Consider the following 27,195-nt stretch of genomic DNA (forward strand, 5'->3'; position numbering starts at 1 on the left):
AAAAACAAAAAAAAAATTGAACCCAAATATGAAAGGTTTGGTATGATTAGAAAAAATCCTGTGACTGTAAGACTGACCCATGTTGAAACTGGCGAGGTGACCGAGTACAAATCTTTATACAAGGCGATTAGAGAGACGAGACACGGTTGGCAGTACTTGGAGAGTCGAAACGGAAAGGTAGATAATGGATATAAAATAGAAATATTAAATTCTGAAAAGCTAAAAAATCATGTTTAAAAATGACTTAAGATTTTTTATCGCATGATTTAACAAGAAGAAAAATGCGCAACTTTTATCCATTTTTTCTAGAATGTAGCATGAGAGAAGCCGATATGAGCAAGAAAAAGCATCTTGAGCTTCTTGCGTTTGGAAAAGGAGGTGTTATTATTAATGATTCTGTTTACGCCACCGAAAACGGAAATTTTCAAATCTCAAAAATATTCAGCGAGAAGGAGAGAGACAAGCTTTACAAACTCGTATGGAGTGATGAGACTGAATTTTCGCGAATGGAGAGAGAGATTAAAGAGCATATCAGCGATTGGAACAACTTGAAGAAAAGAGACAAACAAAGAGCGATTGGCAAGTATGTGCTTCTTTTGGATTGCGGTTTTGAAGAGAAAAGATCAATTGCGTGCTTAAAATCATGCTTTTACTTCACTTGCTTAAATCAGACGACATTGTGAACGAAGACTGCGAATTTAAAAAAATAAAAGATTTTTCTAGGGATTTTGCAAGTAAAATTTAAAAATACAAATTTTCACGGATTCGAAGAATCTTAAAAAAATCAAAGATTTTTCAAGGGATCCAAAGGATTTTTTAAATTCGCTTGCGAATCCCTAAAAAAAATAACTTTTTTTTTTAATTTTTAATAAGAAATTGAAATGACTTGAAGAAAATCTTGCTAAATTAAAAAATGGAAAACAAAACTGTCAGAGATCCCGCACCGCGTCCAAAACCTGCTCCAAAACCGCTTCCTGTTGTTCAAAGACCGGTTCCCGCACCGAGACCGACACGTGGATCACTGGAAAAATCATCATGATTTTTTAATTTTTTAACAAGAAAATTTAAAAAATTGAAATGACTTAAATAAAATCTTGCTAAATAAAAAATGGAAAACAAAACGGTTAAAGAATTGCGAGAAATCGCAAAAGAGCGAAAAGTAAAAAATATTTAAAAGTTGGGCAAGGATGATCTTTTGAGAGCTTTAAACGCATCACGTCCACATTCATCTCAAAGTCCGGTTCCTGCTCCGCCTCCAAGACCGACTCACTTGAGAAATTTATTTGAATTTCTGCAACACGTCAAAGAACTGCCCAGGAATACCTACACCCCTTCAAAGAAATGCTTCAAAACATACCACAGGAAGAACTGAATCCCGTCCGAGACATGTTCCTAAACCTGTTCTCTGATCTTCACGATGCTGGAGAAGAAAAAATTTCTAGTAGAGTCTTTTATTTTTTAAGATCCTTTGGAGCCGTGTAAAATCCTTCTGATCCACGAAAAAGTCTTTGAATTTTTAAATTCGCTTGCAAACCTCTGAAAAAGATAATTTTTTTTTAAATTTTTCAACTAGAAAATTTTAAAAATTTAAAAAATTTAAAAAATTGAAAATCGCATAAATAAAAATCTTGCGCTATAAAAAATGGAAAACAAAACAGTTAAAGAATTGCGAGAAATCGCGAAAGAGCGAAAAATAAAGAATATTTACAAGATACGAAAGGATGATCTTGTGAGAGCATTAAGTACTTCGCGCTCACATGAATCAGGTCTTTCAGACCTACATTCCTTAAAAGCTCCGCAACCGATTGCTCAAAAACCTGCTCCGCAAACAACACGTCATATCCTTGACGAGCCTGTTCCGTCATCAGTTTCGTCACCTGTGTTGGTTCCAGGTTTATTTTCAAGGATAACATCGGTTGTAAAAAATATCGTTTCGGATAAATTTAAAGATGTGTCGAATTGGATTAAACCGTACATCCCAGAGCCCTTGAAGAAAAAAGTGAGCGACGCAGGAAGCGAATTGCAAAAAAAAAAAGACTCTCTCAAATCGATCGTGCGCAACAGTTTACAGACCCCCAATTATTTTAAATTGACGAGGCATGCGGTGGATAGGGTTGCCAAACAATTTTCGCATGACGCTGGAGGAAATCGTCAAGACGCCTCTAAATTCTTAAACTTGTTGAGATATAAATAATCGGAGAAAATAGAAATATAAAAATAAAAAAGTTCGCATCGTTTTGACGTGCGAGATGAAATGTGTGAGCATCACCACTGGTGAGGAAACAACTCGAATTGTTTCTTTTTTTTCCAGCACATTTCCAGTGCTGGAGTCGACTGTTTTGAAAGAGATGTGTGACGAAGCGAAAGAAGAAATCCTGGAGAACATGGCCAATTACAACAAGATGGGATCGAATTGCAGAGATTCTCCCATTTTGAAGATGGACATAAACATGATTGATTACAATCCAATCGTCGCGAGGTCGTACATCCCTCTTCTGTCGAGCAAAAAGGCAATTATCAACATGGTCAACAAAGACAATAAGTGTTTTAAATGGTGCGTCACCAGAGCGTTGAACATGAAAAATAAAAACCAAGAGAGGATTGACGAAGATCTCTTTGAAAAATTGAAAGAGTTTAATTGGGAAGGGATAAATTTTCCAGTCTCACTTCATGAAATTAAAAAATTTGAGAAAAACAACAAAGACATTGGCGTGAATGTCTTTGGGTGCGAAAAAGAATCCATTTATTCTTTGAGGATATCCAAATATTGTTCGAGAAAGCATCAAATCGACTTGCTGCTCATTTCAAACGAGGAGACTTCGCATTATTGTCTGATTAAGATTTTGAGCCGATTGATATCCTCACAAGCATCCGCGCATCAGCACAAAACATATTATTGCAGAAATTGTCTGCAGGGGCAAAATTCTGAGGAAGCGCTTACCAAACATTTGACGTATTGCAGAGAGCACAGTTCTGTCAGAATCGAGCTTCATTAAAAAAATTCGTCGATATAGTTTTGTCATGAAGAAAGATCGATGAGAGTTCCGTTTATGGTCTACCCTGATTTTGAAAGTTTCATCACTCCGATCGACACGTGCATCCCTGATCCTAACCAGTCTTAGTATCAAAAGCATACTCCGAGTTATTTCTGTTATTTCGTCAAATGCTTTGACGAAAAAATTTATGAAAGAAAGCCGGTGACGTTTACGGCAGCAAGCGAAACAGACGACGTCGCCAAAATATTTGTGGAGAGGCTTGAAAAAGACATTACGGAGATTTGCGAAATGATTAAATTTCCAAAAAAGATGGTCATGACCAATGAGGATAAAAATGATTTCAATTCTGAAACAGTGTGTCACATTTGCGAGGAAGATCTCGGGAACGACAAAGTGCATGACCACTGTCATACTACAGGAAAGTATAGAGGTGCAGCTCACAACACTTGCAACACAAAATATAAAATTCCCAAATTCTTCCCTGTCGTTTTTCACAACTTGTCGAGGTACAACAGCCACTTGTTCATCAAGAAATTGTCAGGTTGAAAATTGAGCTGCATCCCCAACAACGAGGAAAAGTACATCAGCGTCACAAAAGAGATCAAAGTGGGAGAGTTTAAAAAAGAGGGCAAGACTGTTGAAATTAAGCGAGAGTTGAGATTCATTGACAGCTTCAGATTCATGGCCTCCAGTTTAGACAGCTTATCCAAAAATCTGACAAAAGACCAATGCAAAAACATTGGCAGTTAAAATTCCGGCAAGCAGTTTGATTTGTTGCTCAGAAAAGGCGTGTACTCCTACGATTGGATGGACTCGATGGAGAAACTTTTTGAAACGAAATTGCCACCCAATCCAGCCTGGTACTACACGTCTCCCGGATTGGCGTGGGACGCAGCGCTCAAGATGATAAAAATAAAATTGGAGCTGTTAAGCGATTTCAACATGGTGTTGATGATCAAGAAATGAATACGCGGAGGAATTAGCATAATTTCAAACCGATTTGGAAATTCAAACAATAAATACATGGGAATTTTCGTTTGATTGGAGCAAAGAGTAGACATTCATTTAGTACTTGGACGCTAACAACTTGTATGGATGGGCCATGAGCAAGCCTCTCCCCACGCATGGTTTTGAGTGGATGAATGAAAATGATCTCTCCAATTGGAAATCTTTGCCATGCATTTTAGAAGTGGATTTGGATTATCCGGAAAGTCTTCATGACGAAAACAACGATTACCCTCTGGCGCCTGAAAGAATGACCATAGACAAAGTGGACAAGTTAGTACCAAACTTGAACGACAAAAAGAATTATGTCCTTCACTGCGAGAATCTCGAATTGTACGAGCGATTGGGATTGAAAAGACACAGAGGAGTAAAATTTAAAGAGCGGGATTGGTTGAAAGAGTACATTGATCTAAATACAAATTTGAGAACTAAAGCCACAAACGACTTTGAGGATTTTTTCACAATTCGGTGTTAGGAAAAACCATGGAAAACATTGAAAAGCGAGTGGACGTGAGACTTGTGACAAAAAGGGAGGAAGCCATGAAACTGTCTTCTAGACCGAATTACGATCGTCACACGATATTTGATGAAAACTTGATCGCCGTTCACATTAAAAGAAGAAAATTAATTTAAGACAAACCGACTTATTTAAAACAAACGAGTATAAAATCTTGACAACCTTAACAAAAGTAAGCATCAAATACCCTTATCAAAACTAAAACCCCATTATAAACAATAAATAAATAAAGAAAACACTACCCTCACACTATTATTAAAGTAGCAATCAAGTTTAATTCATAATGAACAATTTAAAAACCAAGTTAAGCCATACAAGTAAAACGTTTTGGATGAAAGGACGTCACTTAGGAAATTTATTAGGAAAAAATGAATCAGTAGTATGTGTCCACATTACAAACAGAAAAAAATGAAAGCTAAAGAACACAACTTACTTGCAGAAATGTTTTTAACAAAGCTGAAACTTTTCTTCCAAACCCAAAGTTAATAAAAACAAACCAAAGAATATTAAGCAAATTTGGCTGATGATAGATTTTCTAAAGTTTTGACTTTTAGCCTAAAGCTTAAAGTAAAAATACTGACGTTGGTTTAGGGGTTCTATGTGAACAACAACGGTTTCGTTATAGAACAACCGGACATTCGGTATTTTAAAAGGATTTATTATAATATTAATATAAGTAAAAATGTTATCTTAATTATGAAATAAAATCATAAATTTTTTTTTTTCAAATAGCATTTAAGCAACATTTTTATATTTCATCTTTTAAATTAATTTACAAAGCTAAAACAAAAATTGTCAAAGTAAAAGTGGAAATTTGGCAATTGTACACGCATATATTTGAAGAAGTCGGCCTTTGCGTGCTCGCTTTTTATAATTTTTTGCATGGTGTTTGACTTTGATCAACAACAGATGTTCAAATTATTCAGAAATTATGAAATAAAAATCAACTTTCGAATTGAACCTACAACTCTACTACATCGGGACTCCTAAAGAAATGGGAGGTGGTTTTGTTTATGGAAACGAATATGAAAGATATTCGTGCATACTTGGTATGAAATTCAAGATCACATTCTTGAAAATCGTATTCAGGAAAACCGTATTTACATGATTGATTTCTTATAAAACCTAAGATTTCTATGAAATAAATGTCAAACTGCATTTTCTTACTGTGCTTAAGGTTTTCATATGTTATACATTACGAAAGTAATATTTTAACATATTCCATACTATTTTCTACTTTATTTTCATTATGCATTATACGAAAGTAATATTTTGAAGTTTCTTTCACCGCATCAATATCACCCAACGGTATTTTTGAACTAAAGTAACCAACGGTACTCAACTTTATTTATTTGTTATTACTGTCGTTGTATACAGCTTTGATGTAGGTTTCATTAAAATATTATAAACTAACCGGTTGTCCAAAATAAATGCTTTTACCATTCATATACACGTAGTTATAAGTATCCTCCTGTTTTTAATGGAACCTTTTCACAATGCTTCTATCTTAATTTATCAATAGGGGTATTAACCCCTTGCAGTTAATTAAACACTTGCAGTTGATAACCCCTTGCAGTTGTTAAATTCTTGCAGTGGTTTAAACTTTACAATTCCTATCGTCAAAGCGTTTGCATTGACATCCCTTAGGAATCTATATTAGGTCCTCTTCTCTTTATTATCAATATTGATGATCTTGATCTTTCTATCAAACATTCAAATAGTAGCATTTCACAGATAATTCTAACCTTCTATTAATAATAAATTCATTTTAAAAACAAAATTAAATGTTTATTGAGATATGGCCAGTCTTGTTCAATAGATTCAAGAAAATGACACTTTATTAAATATTAAAAAAAAAAAAAAAAGAAATATCTAAGACCAAGACCCTAGCTTTACTAAGAAAACAAGAATCTTCCAAAATACTTGAAGATTGAAATAAATGGTCAAAACTGTATTTGTCTAAACTTAACTAAACTAACTTAACTAAACTTAAAGTAAACTTCATGTTTTAATGAGAAACTTTCATTCAAAACATATTTAAAAGACCTTGTTCTCAAATAAAGCCGTTCCGACGGCATGTCAGCAAAAATTTGACATTTAATTAACTTTGAAATATCAACGGGTCACATTTACAATATGCATGTCAAGTTTGGGGACAATCTAAAACCGTCTGTCTTTCTAAAATCGTTTTACTTTAAAATAGTAATGCGAATAATTCATTTTTGCTCAAAAGGTTTTGCTTGTGACATTTATATTTTATATGTGAAAATCTTCGTTTTCTATGACTTAAACCAGATCTTAAACTGTCTGGTTTCATTTGTCTGGCATCAACAACATGGTTTTCTTCTAACCATATTTCGTAACCAGTATAGAAATTGGACAACTTGTAGCCATAAACTTAAAATCAGTCACTTATAACAACCTAACTATCCCACTAAGGTTAATTCCATTACGTACCAGTGATCCTTTCTTGCAGCATCCTCCCGAACATCCTGTAAAAAAGATTTTATCCTTAGATTCAAGAATCTGTTTTTAAAGTCACTTTATCATTTTTACCTAAATAGTTACGCTTATCTTCATTCTTAACCTCTATTTTTTTTTCTTAAACACAATATGCGCATCTTATAATTTTTTATTTGTGTGTGTGTAAATGCACTATATTTTTTTGTTTTACCTATTTTTATCTTTTTTAAAAGTCTGTGCTCTGGATGTTACTGTATAACTTTTGTGAAATTCTACTTTTATTTTTTGACTGATTTCTCTCTAATGTTTTTTTTTTTTTTTTTTTTTTGTATTTTCTTTATCTTATTTAGGCCATTGCGTTTTATTATTGAACTACTATTTGCAATCACTTGTGTTTTGTAGCATTCTTATTAAAACAAAATATTCGCGATCTTAACGATTTTGTAGTTTTATAACCTCTGTAACATGTTCTTTTTTTTTAAATAAAATCTGACGGATGTAGCAAATTACCGCTAAATATGAGTTTGTAGAAATATGTCGATAAAAAAATATTTGACAGAAACAGGTTTGTTTGCCTAACTTTAGTAAAAAAACGTGAAAAATATCTTGAGTAGATTTCAATTATGACTTTAGAGAATAGATAGGAAACATCAGTAGGAAGTACTTTGAAAGTAAGGATTTCAAAAGATGATTTTTAAGGTGTTCTTTAAAAGTAAAAAAAAAACACTTCTTATTTTAAAAATCTTAATTACGGAGATTCACCATGTAGTAAAGCATTTGTATGGATACTTGTTGGGAGGTAATTTAGACATTAAAAAATGATAATCAACCTTTAAGTTTGTTAGAAGTTAGAGAGTAAACGAGATAATCAACCTTTAAGTTTATTTAGAAGTTAGAGAGTAAACGAGATAATCAACCTTTAAGATTATTAGAAGTTAGAGAGTAAACGAGATAATCAAACTTTAAGACTGTTTTTAAATAATCTTACTTTCATGTAAAAACCTTTTTTTTTTACAAAAAAGGAAGCAATTATCACAAGTAATAGTTTTGCAACGCTCAATTCAAAAGAATCACTTTGTAATAAAGGCCTAGGATGTGATTTTTTTTTTAAAAATGATTATAATTGAGTTGTAATAATGTTAGGTAGTTCTCATATAAGTATTCAAAACTCTAATTTTATCGGTTGCTATAAATATTCCATTTGATTTCAGAAGTGTTTGAACTTGCAAATTGCTTTTAACTTGCAAATGTATTTAACAAATGAAAACCCTCTGATAATTAGAAAATCAACAATGGTGAAAAATGTGTGAAGTTAAGTTTCAAAATAACAATGTAAAAATGATGGAAATGATAAAAATGATAGAATATGTATATTCTACCTCTCATTCGTGTCGTGTTAATAAGATAAAATTCGTGTTATTAAAAAATTATTTGCGTGCTAAAGTAAATACTTTTGTAAAGTCGATAGTTAGATATTCGAATATTCAAATCTTAAAATTTCTGCTTGTCAAACTTTTAAACTTGAGAAATATTTCCTCGATAACACAAATATTTCCTCGATAACACAAATAGCTTAATGATCCGTTAGGATAGTTTGTTGAACCCTCTTGTTTGAAAGGATCTTAACGTGTCGTGGGGTTGTAAGGTTTGACTTTAGACTATAACTACACTAAAAAGGTGGAAAATGTAGAATAATTTAAGTTCATTTGTTCGACAATCGTTTGCACTGGTAACAAGGAGTTTATCACGTGATATTTTATTACGAAAAATAAACGCTTGTTTTTGAAAATCATCGTTCAAAAAACGCCAGAAATGATTTTATGTCGGTGTCAAAGAATTAAAAACCATGAAAATCAATAAAGTTTATATAAGTTTTGATGTTGTTATTTTTTTTTAGAAAAAAATCACAATATTTATGTGAGGACGGGTTTCTACTTTTGAATAGTTTTTTGTTTTTCGCTTTTAAATGCTTCTTTTTTTTTTAAATACAAGTAAACTTAGACAACTCTTTCGTCCCCAAATTAAAATAAAATTAAAAATAGGTTCTACAACTGTTTATTGTGTACATAAGTCTTTAAATATTTTTTCATGGTTAAATAGGGTGGGATTTTTGTTTTCTAAGTGATGATTTGTAGAAATTTCCTTATGTTTTTGAAACTTTCGTTTTTAAAGCTACCGTTTCGCTCAACTAGTTTTATACATTCTTTTACGCGTTGAAACTTTTTTAAAATATAGCTTAGTTTTTATTATAAATTTTTCCCAAAAATATTTAATTAATTAAGACGCTGAAATGAGAATCAAGAAACGCTTTGTGTTTTTTTTTTCATTTTTCAGTGCCGAAATTTAACGACAAAATTTTAAAGAAATATTTCTTAAAAGCTTAAGTGTTGAAAATTTTGAAATTTTACCATATTTTTTAAACTAAATATGCTTCAGAGTTGAAACACTTTTTGAAAAGGGATTGTTATCCATTTAAAATTAAAAAAAAAAAATTGTTTTGCTATAAATATTGTCTAAATTCCCTACTATGTTTGTAATAACTTTTAAAAAATTGTTCACAAAGTTTTTCTTATTTTAAAATTCTTTCAAAAAGAGCCAGAAAAAAAAAACGCCAAAGATAAAAAACAAGAAAAAAAAAAGAAGGAAAGTTAGAATATATCAATGGATTTATATTAAATATCAGTTAAAATCATGCGAAAAGTTATTTATATTATAATATGTTTATAAATTACATATCTTTGTAGGAAGTCGTCGGAAAATTATAAACAATCATGGCCTCCTTGATGCAAATTTAAAAAAATGTTTTGCGTTAATATGAATTTATTTATTTACAGGTACATCTAAAAAGCGAATTTCTATTAACTAGCAGGATAAATTTTCGTAAACATCACACCCAACTGCATTGAATCTATTTGTTAAATCTTTTTTTAATTCGTTTTCATTTACTTGAAGCCGCACTTGAAATGAATCCATCGCAGCTCTTTTATTTCTAAATTCAACTACCGGTACCGGCAGTTTAACAACTTTAAATATGTAACATGCTAATTAAATCTATTAATTATTTGGTGGAAACGCCCTCTATCGGAAGTTTCAAGCTTAACATAGCTACTGTTTGATAGTTGGATTGTGTTTATGTTGATATCTGACTAATTTTTTATGCTTTTCATTTTTGAAAAGTAATTCTCTTTTATGTTTTACTTATAGAACGTTTGCAAACAACACGTTGCGTCAAATAGTCATGAGAGCTAAATAGTAAGTCTGTCGCAGAACGGATATTTTTAGTTTGGACCATCTGGTGGAAGTTACAAAGCAGATTTGTTGACATAAAGCAAACTTTTCTTTAATTTCCTCGCGCGATAAACGAATTTTTTGCTTTACTTTTGCGTATGTGAACCATCTGCTCATACTCTCTAATCTTACACCTAAAATCTACAAAGAAAAAAAGGAATATAAATTAACACCGATGCCTTTTTTCTCAAGCATCAATTAGTTCAAACAAAAAATACAAAAACAAAGTTAAAAAATCATACAAAAACAAAGTTAAACTACGAAACACTAATTTAGTTTAATTTAGTAGGAGTAACTAATTAATTTATTTCTGAAGGTGCTCGTCTAAAATTTCTATGTCCGCCTTTTCTTGGGCTAAATCTTTAAATATCCAACATATCAAACGAATAGACCACTAACACGACACGCTGAAACAGTTCACCGAGTCAAATAAAAATCTTTTTGTGAAATATGAATACCAATCTCTGTGCTATATTTCTCGTCTTAAGTGTAGTGACAGTGTTCTTCAGCTCTTATGTGTCTTCCCAAGAAACGTGTGGTTTAAGATGGAGAGGATGCAAAAAGTCCATTCAGGTTGGTTTCAAAAATCTTTTTTTTTTTAATTCTTTGAAACTCTTATTTAAATAAAATGAAAATTGAAAAAAATTAATTAAACTTTTGTTTACAATTTTGACTGTACCCGTGAGTGTATCAGATCTTCTTCAAAAATTATCTTTAAAAAAACATTTTTGTGAAGCATGAAATAACGTTTATATTTTTACAAAACTTTACAATCTTCTATTTAGTTAAATACTTTTTGTCTTTTTACATTTAGTACAATAAAGCGCAAAATATTGCATGGCTACAAAAGAACAGAAACCCAAAGTTTGCTTTAGCCGAAAGTGAAATGTCTGACCTTTTGAATTTTTCTGACGATGAAGAGTTAAAGAATGAAAGTGCGAAAGATTTTGAGGAAGAGAAAAAATATTCAAATTACCTGGACTTATTAGCAAAATTAATGAACCTGAATCACAAAGAAGAGAAAACATTTGAATAACTTTATTTGTATATTTTAGTCGAAAATCAGACTGCTGAACAATTTTTGTTATTATTAGGTGTTTAAATAAAATTGCATTATTTGTTGTGTTATTTGTTGTGTTATCCTTTTATGTACAATGCCAGACAAAAGTCAACTTGAGATATGTGTAAATATAAAATTTACAAAAAGCGGTATTTTATTGAAAGTAAAAGTATTTTGGTAACTGATACAATTTTCTATGATTAAGAAAAACCATTCCTTTCGTTTCAAAAAAAAAAAAAATTAAATATGTAAGTATGGCTAATTTCATTAATGTGATCGCTTAGGGATACACAAATAAAGATTAATGCAGTTCATTAAAGATAAACGTCATAGTAGTTTTGGATTTCTTTAAAATAATAACTTCCCAAAAATGTGTAAGATTTGGCAAACTATTTTTAAAGAATGATCAACTATTTTAACATTACACAATAGAAAAAAATCTAAACGTGCTGCTAATACAAAGACTTGAGTTCATCGTGTAATATAGAGATACACTAGTAATGTTAATCATCAAGATCTTCCTCTGTCAGGAAGGCCAAAAGCTACATTAATTAGAGAAGAGCAGTTTATTGTTATAATCAGCAAACAAAACAGAGCATCTTCAGAATTTCGCCTTGTATATAACACAGAAAAGAGGATTGCAATAGAATTCTGAAACAAAAATCCAGCTTCAGATCGGTAGCGATGGTACCGTTTAATTTATGAATTACGATGGTACTGAATTCATAAATTATACGGTGGTTATTTAGAACAAAAAGCAAGTAAAAATGTTTTGAAGAGCATGTGGTCTCCACAACACAACACCCTGTGGTCTCCACAACACAACACCTTGATCTCAATCCAATTGAATTTCTAGGTAATACGCTGGAGGAAAAATTCCATAAAAATTATCATAACAATACTTCATTTGAAACCATAACAATACTTCATTTGAAACCATAAATAATTTAGTTGCTCGGATGTCAAAATTTTTTATGATGGTTTTGAATTAGCTTTCGTAAAATATATCAGTAACGAGGTTATTTTTTCATTTTAAAAAACCCATTTTTACTTTAATTGAACTTAAAAAAATCAAAATCTTTACAAAGCAACCATAGTACTTTTATATTCACCTCTTTCAAGAAAGATCCGTTAATGCGTCACTCGTACTTTTTCAATTAAAAAAAATTAAAATTATGGCCTGAAAAAAGTTTAAAAGACGATTAAAGTTGATTATCGTCGGTAAATATATAGCATATGTGAGTGTAACCACTGATAGATTTAAATGTAATAGCAAATGTGAGTGTAACTACTGTTAGATTAAAAAAATATTGGATAAAGATTTTATAGAAATGAATAAACATGAGAGCAAAAAACTACACCTACAAAAATTGTGTGGTTTTTTTTGCTCTCCCATTTTTACTAACATATATTTAAATATTTCATTAATGTCTTTGATGTAAAAAACAATTGTTTTTTTAATAAAATACGTGAGAAAAAATAGTATTTGAGTCACTGACTTTTTTAACCTGTAACATTATTGCAAAAATTGTGTTATTTTTATTTTTACCTAAAACATAAATTAACATTTTAGTTTCAAAATTTTCGCAATGAAGAATATATCGAAGCATTTTTGACAGAAAATGTAAGTTTGTATTTAAAAAAGAATAGATTATAACAGAAAACTGTTGTAGATTATTAACTTAATTAGATTTCTTTCTTTCACTAAAAAAGCTCTGAACAGAGTATAGATTTTGTGTCAAAAACTTGCTAGCAGGGAAAGAGTCCACCACTTTCATAGCGAGGATCCACCACTTTCGTAACGAGGAACAAAAGTTAGAACTTAAATTTTTGTTTCATGTTTTTTAAAATTTTGATGTAATTCATTTAATTTAACAAATATTCATCTTTTTATGCAAGCGCATATATCTTCCGCTATAACTAATTATGAATATTCTGCGAAGAACGTTTTGTCTGATTTGGCCGATGAAAATGTCAAAAAAGATTACTACCAAAGTTAGGGTTTTTTTAATGAACTTTTTGCACCTTTTTTTTCAATATACCAGAATATGACGGAAAGTATTTAAAAGAAGCAGATCTCGAAGTCTGCAAACCTCGTTTACATTTTGAACCAAAGTTCATACAACCTCTTTCTCATGCAACATTTTTCTCATACAACTTTTTTCTCATACAATCTTTTTCTCATACAATCTCTTATTCATACAACCTCTTTCTCATATTCATTCTGAAAGCTGAATGATTCTAAAACAATAATCAACTTTTTTTAGGGTTAGATGCTATCTTTGAATTTAAATATATTTTCAGTAAATAAATTGTAGAGACCATGTGTGTTAATCGCAAAAAAAAACTTTATGGATTAAAGTTTGAATTTAAGTCTCCTAATGCGTTTTAACTTTTTTTCATTTTTATCACTTTTTATAGTTTTTTTGCTGAATTCTCCAACCTCATTAGTTTTTAAAAGTGTGAGAGGTGGTTCGATATAAATTTCTAAAGATATCGCAATTAAAAATCTGCGAATTTTAAAAAAGAAATTTTTTCCGAAGCAAATAATTGAAATCTAAAATTTTTACCTCTTGTCCATGGAATTTACAACAAAAATATTTTACCTCTTGTTCATGGAACTTACAGCAAAAAAGTATTTGTAAATAAAAGGGTAAGGGTAACTTTGGTAATGGTCCCCTTTAAATCACTTTTGTCATATACCTCGAATAAAGTTAGTGAAATAGATAAAGCTTTCATTTACAATAAATAAAAATGAAATGAGTTTCTTGCAAAATTAATATACGTGAAAATTGATACATGTATTAAATCTTACCAAGTTAAAATAAAGAGGAAGTTTTTAAAGTTCTTTATAAAAAAAAAAAAGAGAGAGAGAAACTATATTTTTTTGAGTTATAAATTTTCATTTTTGATTTTAAAAAGAGTTAAGTGAGAATATCTATGTCCTAAACGAAATTTTTACAATTCACTGCTTGTAAATACCTCTGGTGCTTCATCAAATGAGCTTCCTTATCATTCTCAATCCTACTCGTTTTTTCACTTTGTAAAATGTAGTTTAAGACACATTTTACAAGGCTAAAAATTAGTTCGCAAATCGCTGCCGCACCCTGTAACAGCTATCACAAAAGGAATATTTAAAAAATTTTCAACACCAAAAGTTGAAGAAATTTGTCATTTTCCAAAAGAAAAAAAAACAAAAATTTTTAGTAGCAATAAAAGTAAACAATCTAATGCATTTCTGGAACTGCTACATTTCAACAAAATTAAAAAGCTTTTCTGGCATCGAACAAATTATTTCCAAATTTATTGATTTTTACCATGCAGTTTGGAAATCTATGAGTCTTTAGATCTAGATATATTGATGATTAGACATAAAATTTTTGAAACCTTTATGTATGCCTTTTTTTACTTAATAATGTTCAACTTACAGGCTAAATGATAGCAAGAATCCATTGTTTTAAACTGTTAGATAAAAGTTACACCAAGTTGCAATACTTTCGTTTTTTAGTGTTTGGTAGTGTAGCTTAGTCAAACCATAAGGTAGCAAATGCTTTTATCAGTGAGTATCAATTAATAGTAAAGCAAGTTCCATCTGAATCAGAATCGAGCAATACTACCTATTTTCTGCAGAAAGCACTTTGCAGCTTGCATAATGTTCATATGTTTTTCCTGCAGTTTATGTGATGGTCTTTCTTCTTTTTGTTTTTTCCTCTTGAAAATTTTCATACATGTTGTTTTGAAAATTCTTGTTGTGTAACATGCAAATTCCATTTTCTTTGAATAAGTTTTATAAACTGTAACAATTTATTGCTTATAAAAAATTGATCAATGTCCAATTTTAAATATTTTTTTATATTTCATATTTCATTTTAATTCCCTTAATTATTCCCTTAAAATTGTAAAAATCTCATTATAATATATATATTTATAAATATATATTATATATATATTAAAGTATATATATTATTTAATTATATGTATATTACATATATTATTATATGTTTCTTGCAAATCTAGATCTGCAAGATTTATAGCTGTTAATGAACTATAAATCTTGCAACTCTAGCGCAAGAAGTTGTAAATCTTTCTAAATTTTTATGCTTCCTTTGTTGTATATGCAAAAATTTTATTATTCAAAAAATGAACAATTTACTGAAGTTTAAAAGTTTTCGTGAAATTTCGTGAAAACATAAAAAATAATCATACTATTAAATTGTCCTTAAGATTCAAAAATCACGAAATTTTTTACTTTTAAACAACAACAAAGTTGTATAACAAATTTAGCAATGCTTTTGATTTTTTTTTTCGTAAAATTTCGCGAAAATACGTACGTAATCATTTCAAAAGTTGATGACGTATGTAATCATTTTTAAAGCTGATGACGTATGTAATTGTTTTACAATATCAATCCCTAAATACACTTTTTCTTACGTGTAAATTGTGGCTCATTTTTCAATCCTTATTTTGTTCTTCATTTTTATATTTTGTATATGTTATCTAAATCTAAATAAAAAAACTCTGAGAATTAAAGCAAACTTTTTTTTCTCTCCCAATGATCTATTTTCACCAAGTACCAACAGATAACTAACAAAATTAAGAGAAATAATGATGTAATAGAAGATCATGTGTTGATAACACAGGTCAACAGCATTTTTGGGGCCAAAGATATTTCAACGAATTTAGGGTAACTTTGGGGTGCTGATTCTGAATATGTCATCAGTTTTGCCAGATTGGCTCAAGTTTTTGAGTTTTTTTCATGAAATGTGTAAAAAAAAAGACGTAATTTGCTACACGCGCATTAACTTTATTGATATTGTCATGAATACAATAAATTTAACAAAGTAAATGTTGATTTTAGTTTATTTTAACTAGTTTTAGAAAGTAATCTTCAAAAATGAACAAGACATGAAAGATAGGAGACATTTAATTGCTGGAAAAGCGCTTTTTATATGATTTTCTTCTATGTGAGCTATTCGGGCAGTCACGCTGTAGATTCTAGCAGTAATCAGCCATCATATGTCTGTCCCATCTGCCTTGGTACCTTTCCTCCATCACCATAATATCCTGATGAAATCTCTCCCCTTGTTCTTCGCTAAAATCTTCAAGGTTTTCTGGAAATCTGTCCAAGTGACTGTGAAGATAATGCAATTTAATGCTCATGTGTACACCCAGATTTCTAAATCTCAATAGCATATTTTGTACCAGTTCTTCATAATTGTCTGCCTTTTTATTTCCCAAGAAGTTCTTCACTACCAACACAAAACTAAAACATGCAGCAGCTTCAATGTCATTCATTTCCTTAGGAAAATTTGAATCTTTAATGAGTTTCCGAGTTTGAGGACCATCAAAGATTCCTGCCTTCAATTTTTCGCTACTAAGACCAGGGAAAGATCTGCAGATGTACATGAAGCAATTAACATCTTTGTCTAATGCCTTTACGAACTGCTTCATTAATCCTAACTTTATGTGATGTGGTGGTAGAATGATTTTTTCCCTGTCCACCAAAGATTCTTTCACTATGTTTGATGCTCCTACTGTCAAGGTGTCCTTTGGAGGCCAATTCAGTTTCTCCCAGTGCTGATGTTTTGCTCTACTATCCCACATGCAGATGAAGCAAGGATTGTGTATCCACTTTGCTGTCCAAGTAAAAAGTTGACCATTTTTAAATCAACACATATCAGCCACGAATGTTCATGGTAGCACAGTTTCTCCAAGACCATTTTGACATTTTTGTATTGTTCTGCAAGTTTAGTTGAGTGAGCTACTGGAAGAGATGCACACTGATTGCCATTGTTCAACAAAACACATTTCAAACTCCTTTTAGAGCTATCTATGAAAAGCCTCCAGTCTTCAGGACGATATACTTGTAAACCCATTTGCAGCATCAGGCCAGGAATATCCTTACAATATACAAGTAGGTCATCTTCACAGAAAAATTGAAGAAGTACTTCTTCTCTTGTCCTGTAAGATGTAATTTTAGTTCCAGGTGTCAGACAATTTTTTCACTTAGCCTTGAAGCTAAAAGTTCAGATGCACTTTTTGAGAGGTTGAGGTCTCTTATTAGATCGTTGAGCTCTCCTTGGGTAAATTGCGTAGGTGTTCTGAAACTTCCTTCATATTCTGGTTCACTTCCAGAACTAATGCTTAGCTCCATACCCTGCATTTCATCATCATCAGGTGGGGGAAGGTCAGGTAACATGGTAAACACAGGTACAGGCACATCTTCACAATGAGGGACAGGCCTTCTTGCAGATTCCATGTTAGGATACTCCCATTTTTGTTTCTTATGCTTATTGAATCCTTGCACTTGCACTGCACAGAAATAACAGTCATCATGATGATTTTTTTGCTCTCTCCACACTATTGGAACACCAAATTTGAAGCTTTTTCTTTGTCCTTTGCTTCATTTTCGTAATAATTCGATACATGTGTAATATTAAGACGACTACATTTTATATACGTTATGTATTTCATCCTGACGTTCATTCGCTTTTACAATTTAAATATCATTTCTTAATTCATCGTGCACAATGAATTATGCACAACGAGCCATATATAGTCATTGAACTACATATTCATTGTGCGCAATTAATTACACAATGACGCAACTACAACATGCTTTGCACACTATGTGTGGTGCCCAAGACTTGTCTTGGTCCCCAAGCATAACCCCAAAATAGGCCAAATACACTTTTTTTATGAAGTCTGTTATGTTTCTTCTATGTTTTTGCAGTGTATATTCACCACAAATGTAACAGAATGAGTCTGGATCGTTAAGACAACTTCTTCTTGATGAGTTCATGCTTTTCACTGGAAAACAGACAACAACATAAAGTTAGTGCAAAAATCAAGCTATGAACAAACTTTTAGAATACTAATTAACAAAAAACTATATTGAGAACTGCTCAGTTCAAGTACTAATCCCAAGAAATTAATGAGATGATGCGTCGCATTTACCAACAAGTGCTATAAATAAGATACCAAAAATATCAAAAACTTGAGCCAATCTGGCAAAACTGATAGCATATTCAGAATCAGCACCCCAAAAATACCCCAAATTCATTAAAATATTTTGGACACCAGTAAATTTTTTTTTTTGTTGACCTGTGTAATTAAAGTGGTTCTTACAAGTTCTGAGATACATTACAGTTTTATCATTTAAAATATTTAGAAATCAAAATGAATCATTATGAAGAAAGCAAATTTTATGTTCAATATCGGGAATGCAGGAAGATTACTAACTTTTCCGGCATCGAAAACCCGCACAGTATCTTAATAATAAATCACACCGTTCCTTGCATTCCCTACCATCAATTTATATTCAATTTTTAATTATTATGCATTGCTCAGTAAAACTAATTACATTTTTTCGGTTTACTTTAATCAATGGATAAAAGTCTTTGATGCCAAAACGTAAGAAAGTGTTTGCGTTATAATATCTTTAAACCAGTTTATTACATTTTTAGTGTTTTGCATTGGTCTAAGAAAAGTTTGTTCTTCAGTTCAAAGTTTTTGTAGGGTTGTAAATTGTAGTAATACTTCCTCATATTTAGGATCTTAAAGCCGGATAATTGGGACCAATTTTCTTTCAGTGGTCTTTAAGAGGTATTAAACAGTTTTCGAACCTAGTGGTTATTCAAAATCTTTTTCCAGTTACTTTAATAGTATTTTGTTATTTGTTTGGCTTTTTTCTATGACGAAGTTAAAGCGCTTATTAAGAGTACTATAATAAATAATTTATGCAGTGGCGTATCTAGGGTAGGGCAGGCAGGGCACGTGCCATGGGCGCCAGCCTGAAAGGGGCGCAAAAGAGGCTTGGTTGCGATACAATAAGCGAGAATTATATAAAATAAATTAAGAAACAATATATCATATAAAATAAATATATTATATAAAATAAAGTTTGTGTCATCATTTATTAAAAAATTGTAATTAAGAACTTTATGTGGGGGAAGAGGGGCGCGAGATCGGTGTTTGCCCCAGGCGCTATTTACCCTAGGTACGCCACTGAATTTATGCACATTGGTTTTTTTTAATAATCTTGAGTTTAAAAGTTAAAAGATGTAACTATTTTTATTAGAATTGTTTACTAGAATTAAATTAGATATATGTAACATCATATCGCATTTTTAATTTTATTATTTTTACTATGTGAAAAAATATTTATTGTTACTAAAACTGGTGCTAGTTTTGCCTAATACTTGCTCCTTATTACAGCACACAATTTGTACATACTCTAGTCATAGCATGTTACTGTTATATTAATTTTGGAAAAGTTTTATACTCTAGATTTTGTTTGCTTCATGGTAAATGACAACAAATATATTGGTTCTTGGACCTGAAGGGTCAGGTAAATCTCTTTTATTAAAGAGATTGAAAACTCTAAGTTTGGATTTTGATGCTATATTTGATGATATTCCATCTACTATTCAGACAGTTGGTAGCAACCTGGTAAAAATACATTTTAATAAACAAGAGTATGAATTACGTGAAGTAGGTGGGGTAATGGCTCCTATTTGGAAAAATTATTTTAGCAGCACTTGTGGAGTAATTTTTTTAATTGATGTTGCTAACCAATTTCAATTATCTGCATCATGTATGCTTCTGTTAAGTGTGTTATCAAATGAGCTCTTAAAAAAGAAACCTGTATTATTGTTGTTGAATAAACTAGACTTGCATTCAATATTTTCCTTGACAGAGATTGAAAAAATTTTAAGAATTAAAGAAATTAAAAAGTATGCTAGTGGAGATTTTAGTGTTGTTGAATGCAGTTGCGTAAATAAAGTTGGTTTTAAAAATATCATGGATTGGTTATCCAGTGTAAAAACCATAGTTTAGAATTTATTACCAAACAGTTTATTAGTTTATATTTTAATGTTTTTCATATGAAATGATTTTTTTTTTTTTAAATTTTTTATTTCAAGTAATAAATAGCTAAATGGTAGTAAAACTTATCATTATTTTTATTTATTTACTATTTCCATGAGAGTACAATTAGGCTCTATTTAAATTCTGTTTTTCAAATCACAATTTACAAGCTGGAAAAAAAATTGTAAAATCATAATTGATTTTATGCGATTGTCATTCATACAGTGGGAAGGCACTCTCTTTTTAAAATGTTATTGTAGATAATTTTTAATTTTATTTTTTTCCAATCATTTTTTTTAGCAGGTGATAAATATTCTCTTTAATTAATAAAGCACTCTATAACATTGTATAACTATATTATAGAAAATTTTATTGTAATGTTTTTGTTTTTTTTTTATCAATTTTGATTTAAAGCTTTTATTTCAAAAAAGGTTTTAACTATTTTTAACATTTTTTATTAACGGTATCTTGAAAAAACAAAAGTTATATTATATTAGCATATACATGAAAAATAATTAGGATTTTGGTTTCAAAACCATTATTAAACTCCATTTGAGCTAATAAAATAAACCTGGCAAATGCTTTGTATTGCATGGACAATACAAAGCATCATTTATTGGATTGTACATTCTAAATTTTTTAAATGTTTTAAATCTATATATGTTTTAGAGAGAACCAAATTTGGTTCTGAAGTAAATACTTGACATTCTTTTTTCTTTAGAAATTAGTCAAATAAAAATTTTGATGAAAAGAAACAATGGAATTAATTACATACTTCCACTTGGCTTATTACTACATCTTATCCATTTTCATATTGTTTATAATTCCAGCTTCATTTAATATATCTCTTGGCTTTCAAAAACTCTACATATACTTTCTTTTAAAATTATTTGAGGTAGGTAGTTTTTCTTAGGTAGCTCTTGAGAATTATTAAGAATTCTGGTGTATGTTACTTTCTGTTTTGAAAACTTTTTTTAAACATGAAATCTAATAGATTTCATGTTTAAAAAAAGTTTTCAAAAACTTTTTTTAAACATGAAATCTATTAGATTTCATGTTTAAAAAAAGTTTTTTTTATTTCTCAATTAAGCTTTGAAGATATATGATAATCTTATTTGTAAAATTTTCATGTGTTTTATAAGAAGTTGGTAAGTGTAAATATTTTTTTGGAAAAGTTCTTAAATAACTTGGTATATTACCCCTTTAAGAATAATGTATTTGTTAATGAAATATTTTTTCTTGCCAATTTATGGATTGAAAAACTTATTGCAAAATTTTAAAATCCTTGTGGATTTTAAAATTTTGCAATAAATTTTCCTTTTCTGATTTTTTTTAAATGAAAAGCTAATTTATAAAATGGAAAACAAAAATTTGAAAGTTTCTTGTTATTGTTGTAAAATGTTTAATAAATGTGAGATTTAAAGAGACAAACAGTAAAAACTAAATTTTTTTATTTTTTTTTGGTAACTGAAATCTTTAGATAAAAATAAAACAAATCAGTGAGAGAGAAAATCTTTTTTTGTCACTTTTGTGTTAAATTTTTTTGTTATTTTTGCAGTTAGAATAAACTCTAGAATAAAAAAATTAGCTTTCTGAAAAATAAAAATAAAAAAAAACTATAACTATTAAGGTAACAAAAAGTTAAAAAATCAAATTTTAGAATAAACCTTATTCTAAACTTTAAAATATCTTTTTACAACAAAGCAATTCTAATTTCAGAAGTAATCATAAAACATACAGCTTTAATTTACTTATTAAAAATAAATTAAAGTAGTATGGTTTATGGACACTTCTGCAATTAGAATTATTTTGTTTTTTTCTTAAAATTTCCTGATAAATTTTATTTGTTAAGTATGGTAGAAAGAAGCAAACTGCAAAAAATGTTCTCAATGAGGCTGCTAGTGGTAAGAATAAATTTCATGAGTTATTTTAATTTTCCTTTCTCTCTGGTATAGAAACAAAAATTTTAAAGTATGATGAGTAGTAGATGGATGAATTTGATACAACTTTTCTCAAACATTAAATTGTTTTCTTAAAAAAGTAGTTTGATATTCTAGTTATTTAGATTTTTTTTTTTTTTTTTAAATTAATATTGAATTTTTTACTCAATAGGCATTATAGATCATGAGCCAGAAACTCCAAAAAGTCCTGTTCCATCTAATGTCCCATTTGAAACACTTGATAGACATTTTCAACTTACAGATGTTTGTGTATTTTTAAAGTGTGGGATTGAGGTAAATGAGCACAAGAAATTTTTTATGTTCTTTTTGTGAACTGTAGCTGATTATAATATTTTGTAATATCTTAGCATATTATAGAAGATGAAGTCACAAAAAGATTTGATGCAGCAGGTGCAGCTTTTATTGTAATTATATATTGTATTCATGGTGTTCGATTTCATGAATGTTAGCTTTATGTGTTAATTTTATTAGTTTATACATTTATTTAGAGTTACCATCTTGGAATCTGTTAAGTCGTACAAATATAAATTACTCTTCTGTACAGTTTATAAGGTGATTTTTTAAATATGACACTAAAAATTTTTTTTATTAAATACTTTACTGCATACTAATGGATCACTGATGGGAATTATTTAGAGTTACAACCAGTTAACTAAAACTAAAGTTTTAAAATATAATTAGTTAGAATTCGAATAAGATTTTTAAGCTACTGCTATTTGGTGGCATTCAAAACTTATAAAAGCCTTCTGATCTAAGTAAAGATCTAAAGATGTTGATAAAATTCAAACTTTAGATTGAGGCATTCATTAGTGATTTTTTTTTTTTTTTTTTTTTTTTTTTACAAATGTTCTTGCATAAGAAAACAAGAAGATAAATTTTTTTTTTTCCCCTGGATTTAACAGAAAATGAGAGTTCAAAAAATCAGCACAACATAAAAACCTGCAGAGGAACTTGATGTTATCATAAGAAATAATCAAATATTTCTTGGTTAATCATTAGTTTTCAGCCATTGTAAGTTAATATGTGTTATATATTTTTGCTTAAAAAACTAACACAGACTGTATTTGTTATAGCTTTAGGTTGACAGTGATCTGGTTGCTAGGATTTTTAGTGAGATACCTCCTCTTTTTACCAGTAAGGTATTGTTGATAAATTTAGTTAATCGATTCCTAAATTTTTATTAAATACCATTTCTTTTGTGAAAAATATAATTTGTAAAAAAACAACGATTTCTTACAGAGTAACTATTTTGTGTATTGGTCTTGGATTTCTTCTTCTATCAATGGCACTTCTTCCTCTTGTGCCTAATCAAGAGTAAGTGCACATTATAACTGATTTATTTTGTTGTATAGTTCAGAAATGGCTAAGTTTTGAAGTTTTAACTTGAATGTTTTTAAATATGCTATGATTAAAGAAGTTTAACGTTCATTTTGAATGATAAACCATTCTGATTACAAACACATTAAAATGAAAGCTTTTTTTACAGCTCTGGACTTTAGATTGAGAATGAAAAGCACTTTATTTTTCAGTATTCGTCAGTGGTTGTGTAAATGGGCCACATTGCTATCTTTTCGTATCATTTCTAGAGGCTTATCTATTGTTATCAAATTTCATAATAGGTAATTATGTTAATATTCTGTTATAGTTTTAGTTAATATACTTGGGTGGTTATGTTTAATAATGATTTTTAAATTATCTGCTGATTAAATGAATCTTAATATCTCCAAGTCTAGTTGTGGAGATCATTGCAGCGTCAATGATATGCAGATGTTAAATGCACACAAATGAGTAATTATTTCAAAAAAAATAGTTTTGAGTGAATCAGTCAAATTGCGAAAACATAAAACAATACATTCCATATAATTATTGCAGTTATCAAGCTTTTCAATCAACTAGCTACCTAAGGCTACCTTTATCAGCAGGGTACCTTTGCAAGAGTTTGGTTTACATTTCCTAAAAAAATTGGAATTTTTTTTCATTCACTAAGGCATGAACAGCAAAATTGCAAAGTTCTAACAAATTTTTCCTCTTAATAGCAGTCAGTGTAAATTCATTTCTAAACAAGAGAATCTTCAAGCAATATATAATCTTTACCATTTGAGATTACAATATCTTGATACTATAAAAACCAAAATTAAGAGATGGTTCAATAATCTTCTTGTAGCTTGGTAGTATAAAAACCAAACTATTGCTTGTTATAAATATTTTAGTTAAATTCCAAGGATTGTGGAGCAGAGAAACTTGTGAAACTATATGAGCAAAACCCTGACTATTTAAATTTTTATTAAAGAACTTGATTACTTGATTAAAGAACTTTTTTTGAGACTTAAATATTGAGAAAGGAACAAAATGAGTTTATGTGTATTGAAATTGGATAAATTTTCTTTTCTCCATTTAAATATGGACATCCTTAATACGTACCATTTCAGCAACCAGTTATCTGTAGTTTTTTGATAATGTATAATCATTTGCTCACCAACATATTAGTAAAAGTAATTGGGTAAACATCAAGTATTAAAACATTTTTAACAATGATTATATTATTTTTTATACTTTATGATGATATTTATATAATTTAGTTAAAAAACATTTAAAGTATTTGGTCATTTAGTTGTAAATAGTTTGATTTTGGATATCAAAAAACATTAAGAATTGGAATTATAAAAAAAAAATATTTATCTTGTTTACTTGATTGTATCTATTATCCTTTAGGCAAAATATGGCAAAAGAAGGTGGAATTTGCGTTGCAAATCATACATCACCAATAGATGCTTTTATACTTGGTTGCGATAGAAATTATGCACTAGTGAGTTTTTGTTTTAAAAAAATTAGGTTTAGTCAGTAAAGTGTTATTTTGCAATTATTTCACAATTTCACTATGTCATTGATTTAGATAGGTCAAATGCAATCTGGAATTATGGGTACAGTCCAAAAATCGTTGCTGAAAGCCCAAGATCATATATTCTTTGAGCGCAGTGAGCTAAAAGACAGACTTTTGGTTGTTAATAGGTATAATTATAAAAAAACTGAATCTTAAGATAATACATAAGGAGTGAAAATAAGTTCTACTTATTTGATAAAGGTACAATTTTTTTTTTTTTTTTTTTTAATTTTGATTAAATAATAGCTTCATGATCTTTGCAGAATGCGTGAACATGTTGAAGACTCAAACAAGAATCCCATTCTTATTTTTCCTGAAGGTAACTAAATTTTTTTGTTGTTGTTGTTGTTTTTTAATGATAAAAGAAAAAGAATATTTTTGATGAATAATACTAATGGTAAAGCTCTAATTTAGGAACTTGCATTAACAATACATCAGTCATGATGTTTAAGAAGGGTAGCTTTGAAGTTGGTGGAATCATTTATCCTGTTGCAATTAAAGTTGATTTTTTATGATTCTATTTTTTCCTTGTAAACTCAAAGAAAGTTTGTTATTCTAGATGCTCATAAAGTTATATTATTCTTTTTTCGGCCAACCTTTTAGTACGATCCCATCTTTGGAAATCCCTTCTGGAACTCAGCAAAGGAGTCTATGTTGATGTACCTTGTAAATATGGTAACTAGCTGGGCTATTGTTTGTGATGTATGGTATTTACCAGCAGCTGAGAAACTTGTAAGTTTTTCAAAATTATTATTTCTATTTGTCTTTTAATACATCTATTGTTTTCTTTAAATAAAAGTTCTGAATAAAATTTCAAGAGAGATAGAAATACTCTGTTTCCGACAGTTATCTATATTGTATTGGTAACTTAATTTGAACTATGTTTTAAGTATCTATACGTCAAAATTAGTGACTGTCGCAACTGGAATTGAAGCATTAGAACTAAATGAATCAGGTTGTGGGAATTGGGTTGTTGGAAATCTAAATTATTAGCCTAATAATTTTTAACCAAAGAAGTCAATTTCAGGTTCAAAAAAAATTTTTTGTTTTCTTTCAAGGAAGGAGAAGATGCCATTCAGTTTGCTAATCGTGTCAAGAAAGATATAGCTCTTCAAGGAGGTTTGGTCGACATGTCGTGGTTAGTTTTCATTTTGTCCTGATTATTTCCCTTTAAAAGTGTGCAAATAAACTTATAAAGTTTATTTACTTAAAATAATATACAGCTTATTGGTTCTATTAAAAAAAAAGGTAATTAGAAATTAAAGTAATTAGAATGCTGCGAACTCGTGATATTCGTAGGCAACCTATCATAGGTTTTAAAACAAGTGCATCTAATAATATTCGTTTTTTTGTTCACTATTTTTTTTTTTATTTTAAACAAATTTACAAAAAAAAAATAGGTATTTTTTGTATTTTCAGGGATGGAGGTTTAAAAAGAGAAGCAGTACCTGCCAAAATGTTAGAGCAACAGCAGCAATTGTTGGCCAACACAATTAATTGAACTTTTTAGAGATTTTCTCTGATTCTTGTTATTAATTTTTTGGTTTGTAAGAAAAAAAAGAGTATTAAACGAGCACTTTTAAGGATTGTTTACTGTCAAAATTTAAATGTTTTTATACAAGATGCTGAACAAACTCTAAGAACATTCACCTATGAGTATAGTTTTATATAAAATAATTTGTACAATAAATAAATTATTGATTTAAAGGTCGCCATTTTTCTTTTTTCTTTCTTTTTTTTTTTTTTCTAAATTAAAGGTAAAGCATTAAAATAGAACCCAGTTTTTGCTCTTTATTGTGTGCAAATCTCTGAGGCTATAAAGTAACATCACTTAACTAGGATCTAGACTTTGATGTGGTAAAAACCCCTGACAAAAGAAATTATGAAAATGTTGCGAAAAGATTGAAGTTTAAAATTGAGTCCTGTTTGTTAAAAATTTTAAAGCATACTGCAGAAGATCTACAATAGGCCTGGTCTCTGCCTTCTGATTATAAGGCACACTTAGCTTCCTCTCCCCTAGATTTCCATGTAATTTCTTTCAAGAGAATATGCTCACAAACGTGCTTGTTATTTTAACATTTTAGAAAAGTTACCTAAGTGTAAAACTACCTTAAGTAGTAAAATTCAAAACACCCTTATCGCACCATTGCCTTAAT

General features: G+C 29.6%; 3 protein-coding genes across 4 annotated transcripts; all 3 read left to right on the forward strand.

Annotated features, from left to right (window-relative positions):
- Positions 1–10,509: 10,509 nt before the first annotated feature.
- On the forward strand, positions 10,510–11,385 carry LOC145202524 (uncharacterized). Its single transcript, XM_090082547.1, has 2 exons — positions 10,510–10,842; positions 11,084–11,385. The coding sequence occupies exons 1-2, from the start codon at positions 10,720–10,722 to the stop codon at positions 11,303–11,305; spliced, it is 345 nt and encodes a 114-aa protein (XP_089938673.1). The 5' UTR covers positions 10,510–10,719; the 3' UTR covers positions 11,306–11,385.
- A 7,933-nt stretch (positions 11,386–19,318) lies between these two features.
- Positions 19,319–20,727, forward strand: LOC145202268 (ADP-ribosylation factor-like protein 16). Its single transcript, XM_080075157.2, has one exon. The coding sequence runs from the start codon at positions 19,640–19,642 to the stop codon at positions 20,165–20,167; it is 528 nt and encodes a 175-aa protein (XP_079931283.2). The 5' UTR covers positions 19,319–19,639; the 3' UTR covers positions 20,168–20,727.
- A 173-nt stretch (positions 20,728–20,900) lies between these two features.
- On the forward strand, positions 20,901–26,756 carry LOC145180246 (glycerol-3-phosphate acyltransferase 3-like). Of its 2 annotated transcripts, none has more exons than XM_090082921.1 (15): positions 20,901–21,092; positions 22,050–22,101; positions 22,310–22,431; positions 22,506–22,548; positions 22,647–22,710; positions 23,232–23,297; positions 23,398–23,472; positions 23,688–23,777; positions 24,871–24,964; positions 25,052–25,167; positions 25,303–25,358; positions 25,454–25,539; positions 25,643–25,771; positions 26,098–26,177; positions 26,459–26,756. In XM_090082921.1, the coding sequence occupies exons 1-15, from the start codon at positions 20,955–20,957 to the stop codon at positions 26,538–26,540; spliced, it is 1,293 nt and encodes a 430-aa protein (XP_089939047.1). In that variant the 5' UTR covers positions 20,901–20,954; the 3' UTR covers positions 26,541–26,756. The 2 variants fall into 2 exon arrangements, with proteins under 2 accessions (XP_089939047.1, XP_089939048.1); XM_090082922.1 differs by having other exon boundaries at positions 20,917–21,092; positions 23,232–23,292.
- Positions 26,757–27,195: the final 439 nt, after the last annotated feature.

This window comes from Hydra viridissima, unplaced genomic scaffold, assembly GCF_058129835.1.
Source record: "Hydra viridissima isolate aposymbiotic clone 2 unplaced genomic scaffold, HvirCarnegie_v1 scaffold_3, whole genome shotgun sequence".
Lineage (NCBI taxonomy): Eukaryota > Metazoa > Cnidaria > Hydrozoa > Anthoathecata > Hydridae > Hydra > Hydra viridissima.

Excerpts from the sequence above, each read along its gene's own strand:
- LOC145202524 (XM_090082547.1), top strand. The coding sequence starts at position 10,720 with ATGAATACCAATCTCTGTGCTATATTTCTCGTCTTAAGTGTAGTGACA. Across the intron at positions 10,843-11,083 it reads GATGCAAAAAGTCCATTCAG|TACAATAAAGCGCAAAATAT; the intron begins GTTGGTTTCAAA and ends TTTTACATTTAG.
- LOC145202268 (XM_080075157.2), top strand. The coding sequence starts at position 19,640 with ATGACAACAAATATATTGGTTCTTGGACCTGAAGGGTCAGGTAAATCT.
- LOC145180246 (XM_090082921.1), top strand. The coding sequence starts at position 20,955 with ATGGAATTAATTACATACTTCCACTTGGCTTATTACTACATCTTATCC. Across the intron at positions 23,778-24,870 it reads GTTATCAAATTTCATAATAG|GCAAAATATGGCAAAAGAAG; the intron begins GTAATTATGTTA and ends ATTATCCTTTAG. Across the intron at positions 25,359-25,453 it reads CATTCTTATTTTTCCTGAAG|GAACTTGCATTAACAATACA; the intron begins GTAACTAAATTT and ends GCTCTAATTTAG.